We start from the raw sequence: 9,957 nt of genomic DNA, 5'->3' as shown, positions 1-9,957 counted from the left end.
TTTCCCTGAGCCCGTAGGCTGTAACACTAGAACATCTTTCCCTTGAAACAAATTAATAATGGCTTCCAGTTGTGTTTCTCTAAATTTCTCGATATGAAATCGCTCTAACACACACTTTACAGAAGAAGAAAACTCAGGGGCACTAATATCCGCCATGTTGGATAGACGAGTGACAGAATTGACCAATCATAGGGAAGCCTGCTCGATTTGAGCAGGCTTGGCTGTGATTGGTCAAAAAATACAATGTGTAGACCAGTGATCCAGCCGTGGTGTGGGGCGAGGAACGTGGGCTCACAAAACGGCTGGAAATCGAGCCTAAGAGATCAGTGGCCCGTTTCTCGAAAGTCCCTAAACCTTTCACATGTCACAATTCCCTCTTTATCTCAAGAAGGGAGAGGGTTTAAGTGTTTCACAATCCGCTTTTAGTTATCTCGAAAAAGCATGCTAAAAGTCATCAATCGACTTCTCGAGAAACGGGCGCCTGGTCACAATCGGTTTAGACATAGTTAATCTAGGGACTGGTTATGAAACCCTGGGAATTTCAAAAGCAGGAACAATACAGTCGCAATTTGATGTTGAACCGACCGTGACCCTGCACAATCTTTTGTTTTTGGTTCGCAAGTTAATTTCGAATAAATTAGTCGAAGCTTTTGATTGGTTATCCTGCCGAAAAAGGTGTGTTTTTGTCGGTTTTGTGTAGGGTCAAGCCCAAAAAAGCGAACAAAAACATGAAACAAAGAAACTTGTCAAGTTTCATAACCATCCTACATCTATTAACTATAGTTTAGAATAGGCCTTTTTACGGTTAGTTTTTCTTATTTGCATTACAATATAGTCTAGCATGTATGTGAGGCGATTTTGGGCTATTTTGCAGTTTTAACCCGAAATTGCCTTGCATCCACGAGAGATTACATTGTAATGCAAATGAGAAAAACTAACCGTGGAAAAGGCTATTGCGTCCAAGTTAGTTGTTGATGATTGTATCCGATAATTAAATGTGGCAAATTTAAACTATAATGAGGCAGAAACCGGTTCCTATCCATGCATAATTTAAAGCGCTCTTCACAATAATCCACTATCCAGACCATTCCACCCTCCATGCCATTCCTCACTTTTTTTTCGGGATCATTTGCGCTCCGGGATCATTTGCAGTCAAATATGGGGATCATTTGCGGTACATTTTGAGGATCATTTACGGTTCTGGGATCCTTTGCGGTCCTGGGATCATTTGCGGACCCGTACAGAGATCTTGGCTTGGTCCGCCATTTTGAAAAAGAATACCAGCCATTCTCGTACCCAGAGCTGCGATCCTCTTGGCCAGCGCCACGGATTGATCCACGGCGCTGGCCAAGAGGATCGCAGCTCTGGGTACGAGAATGCGGACCAGCCAGAGCTCTCGCTCTGCGGCGCTGGCCAAGACAATCGCAGCTCTGAGATCGAGAATGCAATTGGGCATTCTAAATTTCCCAGTTCCTTAGCTATCGAGTTCCATAAGTATACAACTTAAAAATAGTTTGCTTTAAATTCAGAAAAGAACCAATTGACCGTTGCTGTTTAGAAAAGTGTATGCCAGGCAAAACAAGTTGCATCTCGGTAGCTGAAAGTTAAGAAATAATTTGCCTGTGTTTAAATTCAACAAATACACCAATACATCACTAACGTTTCATGTTTAACCTGAGAATTAGGAAAGCAGACATTCGAAGGTGTACTGGCTGTTGAGTTTTATTCCTCAGTTATCGAGTACCATAAGTATACAACTTAAAAATGGTTTGTTTTAAAATCAGAAAAGAACCAATTCACCGTTACTGTTGAGAAAAGTGTATGATAGGCAAAACAAGTTGCATCTCGGTAGCCTGAAAGTTAAGAAATAGTTTGTGTTTAAATTAGCAAATACACCAAAACATCACTAACGTTTCATCTTTAACCAGACAATTAAGGAAGCAGACGTTCGAAGGTGTAATAGCTGTTGAGTTTTATTCCTCACTTATCGAGTTCCATAAGTATACAACTTAAAAATAGTTTGCCTTAAAATCAGAAAAGAACCAATTCATCGTTGCTGTTGAGAAAAGTGTATGACAGGCAAAACAAGATGCATCTCGATAGCCTTAAAGTTAAGAAATAATTTGCTTCTGTTTAAATTAAAAACTACACCAATACATTCCTAACGTTTCATGTTTAACCGGAGAATTAGGAAAGCAGATGTTCGAAGGTGTACTAGCTGTTGAGTTTTATTCCTCAGTTATCGAGTTCCATAAGTGTAAAACTTAAAAATGGTTTGCTTTAAAATCAGAAAAGAACCACTTCACCGTTGCTGTTGAGAAAAGTGTATGACAGGAATAAAAAGTTGCCTCTCGGTAGCCTGAATGTTAAGAAATAATTTGTGTTTAAATTAACAAATACACCAATACATCACTACTGAACGTTTCATGTTTAACCTGAGAATTGGGAAAGCAGACGTTCGAAGGTGTGCTAGCTGTTGAGTTTTATTCCTCACTTATCGAGTTCCATAAGTATACAAGTTGAAAATGGTTTGCTTTAAAATCAAAAAAGAACCAATTCACCGTTGCTGTTGAGAAAACTGTATGACAGGCAAAACAAGTTGCATCTCGGTAGCTGAAAGTTAAGAAATAATTTGCCTGTGTTTAAATTAACAAATACACCAATACATCACTAACGTTTCATGTTTAACTGGACATTTAGGGAAGCAGACGTTCGAAGGTGTAACAGCTGTTGAGTTTTATTCCTCAGTTATCGAGTTCCATAAGTATACAACTTAAAAATGGTTTGTTTTAAAATCAGAAAAGAACCAATTCACCGTTGCTGTTGAGAAAACTGTATGACAGGCAAAACAAGTTGCATCTCGGTAGCCTGAAAGTTAAGAAATAATTTGTGTTTAAATTAACAAATACACCAATACATCACTACTGAACGTTTTATGTTTAACTTGAGAATTGGGGAAGGAGACGTTCGAAGGTGTACTAGCTGTTGAGTTTTATTCCTCAGTTATCGAATTCCATAAGTATAAAACTTAAAATTGGTTTGCTTTAAAATCAGGAAATAACCAATTCACCGTTGCTGTTGAGAAAAGTGTATGCTAGGCAAAACAAGTTGCATCTCCGTAGCCTGAAAGTTAAGAAATAATTTGTGTTTAAATTAACAAATACACCAAAACCTCAACGTTTCATGTTTAACCGGACAATTCGAGAAACAGACGTTCGAAGGTGTAATAGCTGTTGAGTTTTATTTTTCACTTATCGAGTTCCATAAGTATGCAACTTAAAAATGGTTTGTTTTAAAAGCAGAAAAGAACTAATTCACCGTTGCTTTTGAGAAAATTGTATGCCAGGCAAAACAAGTTGCATCTCGGTAGCTGAAAGTTAAGAAATAATTTGCCTGTCTTTAAATTAAGAAATACACCAATACATCACTAACGTTTCATGTTTAACCTGAGAATTAGGAAAGCAGACGTTCGAAGGTGTACTAGCTGTTAAGTTTTATTCCTCAGTTATCGAGTTCCATAAGTGTAAAACTTAAAAATGGTTTGCTTTAAAATGAGAAACGAACCAATTCAACGTTGCTGTTGAGAAAAGTGTATGACAGGCAAAACAAGTTGCATCTCGGTAGCCTGAAAGTTAACAAATAATTTGTGTTTAAATTAACAAATACACCAATACATCACTACTGAACGTTTCATGTTTAACGTGAGAATTGGGGAAGCAGATGTTCGAAGGTGTACTAGCTGCGGAGTTTTATTCCTCACTTATCAAGTTCCATAAGTATACAACTTGAAAATGGTTTGCTTTAAAATCAGAAAAGAACCAATTCACCGTTGCTGTTGAGAAAAGTGTATGACAGGCAAAACAAGTTGCATCTCGGTAGCCTGAAAGTTAAGAAATAATTTGTGTTTAAATAAACAAATTCACCAATACATCACTAACGTTTGATGTTTAACCTGAGAATTAGGGAAGCAGATGTTCGAAGGTGTACTAGCTGTTGAGTTTTATTCCTCAGTTATCGAGTACCATAAGTATACAACTTAAAAAGGTTTGCTTTAAAATCAGAAAAGAACCAATTCACCGTTGCTGTTAAGAAAACTGTATGACAGGCAAAACAAGTTGCATCTCGGTAGCCTAAAAGTTAAGAAATAATTTGTGTTTAAATTAACAAATACACCAAACATCACTACTGAACGTTTCCTGTTTAACCTGAGAATTAGGGAAGCAGATGTTCAAAGGTGTACTAGCTGTTGAGTTTTATTCCTCACTTATCGAGTACCATAAGTATAAAAAGGTTTGCTTTAAAATCAGAAAAGAACCAATTTACCGTTGCTTTAAAGAAAATTGTATGCCAGGCAAAACAAGTTGCATGTCGGTAGCTGAAACTTAAGAAATAATTTGCCTGTGTTTAAATTAACAAATACACCAATACATCACTAACGTTTCATGTTTAACCTGAGAATTAGGGAAGCAGATGTTCGAAGGTGTACCAGCTGTTGAGTTTTATTCCTCAGTTTTCGAGTTCCATAAGTATAAAACTTAAAAATGGTTTGCTTTAAAATCAGAAAAGAGCCAATTCACCGTTGCTGTTGAGAAAAGTGTATGCCAGGGAAAACAAGTTGCATCACCGTAGCTGAAAGTTAAGAAATAATTTGCCTGTGTTTAAATTAACAGATACACCAATACATCACTAACGTTTGATGTTTAACCTGAGAATTAGGGAAGCAGATGTTCGAAGGTGTACTAGCTGTTGAGTTTTATTCCTCAGTTATCGAGTACCATAAGTATACAACTTAAAAAGGTTTGCTTTAAAATCAGAAAAGAACCAATTCACCGTTGCTGTTGAGAAAAGTGTATGACAGGCAAAACAAGTTGCATCTCGGTAGCCTGAAAGTTAAGAAATAATTTGTGTTTAAATAAACAAATACACCAATACATCACTAACGTTTCATGTTTAACCTGAGAATTAGGGAAGCAGATGTTCGAAGGTGTACTAGCTGTTGAGTTTTATTCCTCAGTTTTCGAGTTCCATAAGTATAATAAAAACTTAAAAATGGTTTGCTTTAAAATCAGAAAAGAACCAATTCACCGTTGCTGTTGAGAAAAGTGTATGCCAGGGAAAACAAGTTGCATCACCGTAGCTGAAAGTTAAGAAATAATTTGCCTGTGTTTAAATTAACAAATACACCAATACATCACTAACGTTTCATGTTTAACCGGAGAATTAGAAAAGCAGATGTTCGAAGGTGTACTAGCTGTTGAGTTTTATTCCTCAGTTATTGAGTTCCATAAGTATGAAACTTAAAAATTTTTTGCTTTAAAATCAGAAAACAACCAATTCACCGTTTGTGTTGAGAAAAGTGAGTCCCAGGCAAAACACGGTAGCTTGAAAGTTAAGAAATAATTTTCCATTTTTTAATTGCATGATGGTGGCCGTTGTAAACCGTGTTTTAAAAAATATTTCAAATTGATTTATTGTGCCTCTGGACTATTTTGACATGTCACTCAAAATTAATTTAAAGTCCTTTGAAATATTTGTCGTCATTAAAAACTTTATAATTCAAATCATGAATTCAATTTTTCTGTTGCTTCCAAGACCAAACTTTACGATCAACTGACAGTACGAGCATGTAATTACAGTCCTTAGTTGATGAATGTTATGATTGAAACGCAAAAGTTAAACTTAACCACTGCTCCAACAGCCAAGGATAACATCAATCTGAGATCCTCACCTCCAAAGCACCAACCTGAATACGTTGTTGCTTCAATCGTTTCATATCGTATCATTTCGGCGATGAACAGGCCGATGAATTTTACTTCACGTTCATTGTTAATGGAGTCTTCAACGCTCTTCTATGTTTGACAGCGACCATTTTGAACAGTATTACAATTCAAGCGATAAGGCGAACTTCTTCGTTACCAAAGCCGTTAAAAGCCTTTCACTTGAGCTTGGCTGTTTCTGATCTTTGTGTTGGGTTGATTGTCCACCCTCTATATGTCGCACTTATGATTGCACCGTCGCAAAACAGCACAACTTTAGAGAACATGTACATTGCATTTGTAGTCACTAGTTATTTCTTCTTCTACGCCTCGTTCCTAAGTGTGTTGGCTTTAACAGTTGACAGATTCTTAGCAATTACTTTTCACCTCAGATATCAAGAAATTGTGACTCATAGTCGTGCGGTTTTTGTGGTGATCTTATTGTTCTTGGTCAGTGCATTTCTCTCGACAGTTGGTTTGTGGTTCACGCAGGAGCGAATGACAAGAGCATTAAAAAGTCAAACAGTTTGCGCAATACTTTGCCTCATAATCATCTCGATTCTTTATTGCAAAATCTATTTAACAGTTAGACGGCACCGAAAACAAATTCAAGTGCTGCAAGTTCGAGAGCAGAATGGGAGAGAAAGAGCAAATGCTGCGAGGCGCTTTAAATTAGCAGGAAGCACATTTTGCGTCTACTTGGTCTTCGTAGTTTGTTACTTACCTAACATCTGCATTAATATTGTTCGGATAAAATCTGGACCTAGTAGCAAGACCATACTCCATTTCAGATATTACTTTTGGACTTTGGTGCTGCTCAATTCATCTCTGAATCCATTAATTTACTGCTGGAAGATGAGGGACATACGACAATCTGTCATCGATATTTTGCTTGTCTGTTACAATTACTTTGGTAGATAAGCAACTTCGACTAAGGGCCAAGTCGCACTAGAGGACAAAACTGTTAAACCGTAAATCTTATTTTAAATCTATTTTCTAGGTAGAAAATATAGTTCAGTAAAATCATCATCAATTAACTCACAGCATAGTAAATTGTGGTGTTTAGCTTAAGAGACATTTGGCGACGAGGGCGGTGATAAGTGGAATACCAAAGTGGTTGTGGATTAAAATTTGCGCGGTTATTTCGTCCAAACAACCGGAATGTCAGCGCCTGGAGAGCAAGCGAGCGGCTCGACCACATCAACGACTCCCACTGATCCTGGCGGAGCGACTGTGAAACAAGTCTTATACATCCACGGCCTACCTCAAAGAGAGAGCCAAATTCACTTTTTGTTCGATGGAAACGATGGAAACGTGCCTTTAACCTTTATGTGGCCTCGAAAGGAGTAACCAATGAAGGTCAGAAAATAGCATTGCTGTTACATTCGGGAGGTATGGAATTACAAGAGATTTACTACACTTTAGTACCTGAGGATAACGAAACTACATTTAACAATTGTTTAGTAGCTCTGGATAACTATTTCACGCCAAAAGTCAACGTCCCATTTAAGCGACACGTATTTCGCCAGATGCAACAGACAGAGGGAGAAACCATCGATCAGTTTGTTTGCCGACTACACCAGAAAGCCATATCTTGTGATTTTGCTAATGCGGATGAAGCCATCCGAGACCAGATCATTGAAAAATGTAAAGATTCAAGGCTTCGTCGAAAATTTCTCGAAAAAGCGAGTGATACAACCTTGACAGTGCTACAGGAAACTGTACGAGTCCATGGGGCGGTCAACACTCAAATGCAGTCCATGGGAGGTCTTGAGCGAGTTAACAGAATGTTTCAAAAAGATCATCAAAGGAAAGAAAAGGAGAGAGGAGGAAAGAAGAAAAGAGGGTTTTGAAAGAAAGGAAATGCACCCGTTGTTGCAGAACTGGTCATTCTGAACGAGACAGGAGTTGTCCAGCACTCAGAAAAGCCTGTAACAAATGTAACCCTAAGGTAGAGAAGAAACGTCCAGGTGAAAAATAGCCTTCAGATGGTGCTAATGAAATTCCAGAGGAGCCTGAAGAAGATTATTATGCTTTTGTTGTAAAATGTGGCGGTGACTTGAGTGGAATTGCTGATTGTGCATTGGGGGTGTGCAGCTTAAGGATGTCTTTATTAACTCAGGAGCAACATGCAATATTGTGGATCGTGACACGTGGGAAAGTTTAAAATAGGAAGGTGTGAAATGCAGATCCCAAAGGTGCGAAAGGAAGCTGTTTGCTTACGGCCAAAGTGAACCCATTGAGGTAGTTGGAACATTTGAGAGTGAAGTTTATTGTGCGGCGTCTGGAGAGAGGTGTGTAGCCGCGTTTACCGCTGCGGAAAGCCATGGCAGAGCTTTGCTTGGAAGGGATACGGCAGAAAAATTGAACGTGCTAAGAGTTGGCCCTCCTAACTCACCCCAAGCATACTCTATCACAAGTGAAGGGACATCTGTGGACATTGTTAAAAACTTTCCTGATGTTTTCACGGGAGTGGGTAAATTGAAAGATTACCAGCTGAAATTACATGTGAACAAAGATGTAAAACCTGTTGCACAACCTGTCAGAAGATTACCAGTTGGTCTAAGAGAGAAAGTCGACAAGGAATTAGATGAATTACTAAAGGAAGACATAATCGAAGAAGTACCCAACGGCCCTACAGGATGGGTTTCACCTCTTGTGGTTGTCCCGAAACCAGATGGGGATATTCGCATCTGTGTCGATATGAGAAGAGCTAATGAAGCAATTGAAAGGGAGAGCCACCCTATTCCTACCAACGAGGAAGTCCTGCACGATTTAAATGGGTCTACTGTTTTCAGTAAATTGGACTTGAAATAGGGCTTCCATCAAGTAGAGCTCTATGCAGAATCACTCAGATTACTACCTTCATTACACACAGGGGTCTTTTTCGTTACAAGAGGTTAATGTTTGGAATAACCTCAGCTCCAGAGAAATATCAGAAGATTTTCAAAGATGCTCTGATTGGCTGCAAAGGAATTAAAAATATTGTTGACGACTTAATCATCCACGGATGTGGAATCCAGGAACATGATGAGAATCTGCTAGATGTTCTGTGCCGTCTCAGAAAGTGTGGATTGACCTTGAATGAGAAGAAGTGCCAGTTCAGACTTCCAAAATTAACGTTCCTTGGACATGACTTGAGCAAACAAGGAATTTCACCAAGTGAAGAGAAGGTGTCTGCAATTCAAAATGCCAAGCCACCACAGAATACCGCAGACGTCAGATCGTTTTTAGGGCTAGTACAATACTGTGCCAAGTTCCTGCCAGATTACACCCAGGTCGCCGAACCGCTCAGAATCCTTGCAAGAATGGATCAATATTTCATGTGGGAAGACGCCCAAGAGAAATCCTTCCGGAAGTTGAAAGATCTGCTAACCCAAGCAGATACACTCGCCTACTTCAAGAATGAATGCAGAACGCGAATAGTAGCCGACGCAGGTCCCACAGGTATAGGAGCTGTTTTCACTCAGCTACAAGATGGCATGTGGAGGGTGATCTCCTATGCATCGCGAAATCTTACCGACGTGGAAAGGCGCTATTCCCACACAGAAAAGGAAGGTCTTGCGTTGGCATGGGCTTGCGAGAGGTTCAAGCTGTATGTTTATGGTCGAGAATTTGAACTAGAGACCGATCATAAACCTCTGAAGCACATCTATAACACGTCCTCTAAGCCGTCTGCACGAATAGAACGATGGGTCCTTCGTTTGCTGGGGTGCAATTTCAAAGTGATTAACCGTCCTGGTAAGACCAACATCGCTGACGCCCTTTCAAAGTTAAATTCTATCTACCAGAAAGATCCCAGTGGCGAGGAAGCTGACTTTGTTAGAGTTATTGTACAAGAAAGTACGCCAATGGCTATGACTGCAAGAGAAGTTGAAAGAGATCCAAAAAATGATCCGGAACTGTGTGGTGTTACATACTACCTACAAAGTGGTGACTGGTCTCAATGCAAAATGCCTCATTACCTTAGTGTGAAGAATGAACTTTGCGCAATAGGAAAGTTAGTCATGAACTACTGCTTTTAGCACAAGAGGGGCATCAATGTATTATAAAGATGAAAACCCAGTTGAGAACGAAAGTTTGGTGGCCCAAAATAGACTTTGATGCGGAGAACGTTTGCAGAAGCTGCCCGGGATGCCAAGTAGTGGGAGAACTTTGTCCACCTGAACCAATGCAGCGCGTAGAACCACCTTCCGGACCG

At 39.2% G+C, this 9,957-nt stretch overlaps 3 protein-coding genes across 3 annotated transcripts in view; 2 read left to right on the top strand and 1 right to left on the bottom strand.

Annotated features, from left to right (window-relative positions):
* LOC138040613 (uncharacterized) overlaps positions 1 to 156 on the bottom strand; it is a 2,319-nt gene extending 2,163 nt beyond the window's left edge. The window contains exon 1 of the mRNA XM_068886309.1: positions 1 to 156. This exon is cut by the window's left edge and continues 332 nt beyond it. Coding sequence (XP_068742410.1) covers positions 1 to 156 — 156 coding nt within the window.
* A 5,717-nt stretch (positions 157 to 5,873) lies between these two features.
* On the top strand, positions 5,874 to 6,677 carry LOC138040612 (adenosine receptor A3-like). The gene has a single exon (XM_068886308.1). It carries the CDS (start codon positions 6,003 to 6,005, stop codon positions 6,675 to 6,677), a length of 675 nt encoding a protein of 224 aa, XP_068742409.1. The 5' UTR covers positions 5,874 to 6,002.
* A 473-nt stretch (positions 6,678 to 7,150) lies between these two features.
* Positions 7,151 to 8,573, top strand: LOC138040611 (uncharacterized). The gene is made up of 2 exons (XM_068886307.1): positions 7,151 to 7,602; positions 7,955 to 8,573. The coding sequence occupies exons 1-2, from the start codon at positions 7,151 to 7,153 to the stop codon at positions 8,571 to 8,573; spliced, it is 1,071 nt and encodes a 356-aa protein (XP_068742408.1).
* The last annotated feature ends 1,384 nt before the right edge of the window (positions 8,574 to 9,957 follow it).

Source organism: Montipora capricornis, chromosome 3, assembly GCF_036669925.1.
Source record: "Montipora capricornis isolate CH-2021 chromosome 3, ASM3666992v2, whole genome shotgun sequence".
Taxonomy (NCBI): domain Eukaryota; kingdom Metazoa; phylum Cnidaria; class Anthozoa; order Scleractinia; family Acroporidae; genus Montipora; species Montipora capricornis.
This window is presented reverse-complemented; position numbering and strand designations above follow the sequence as displayed.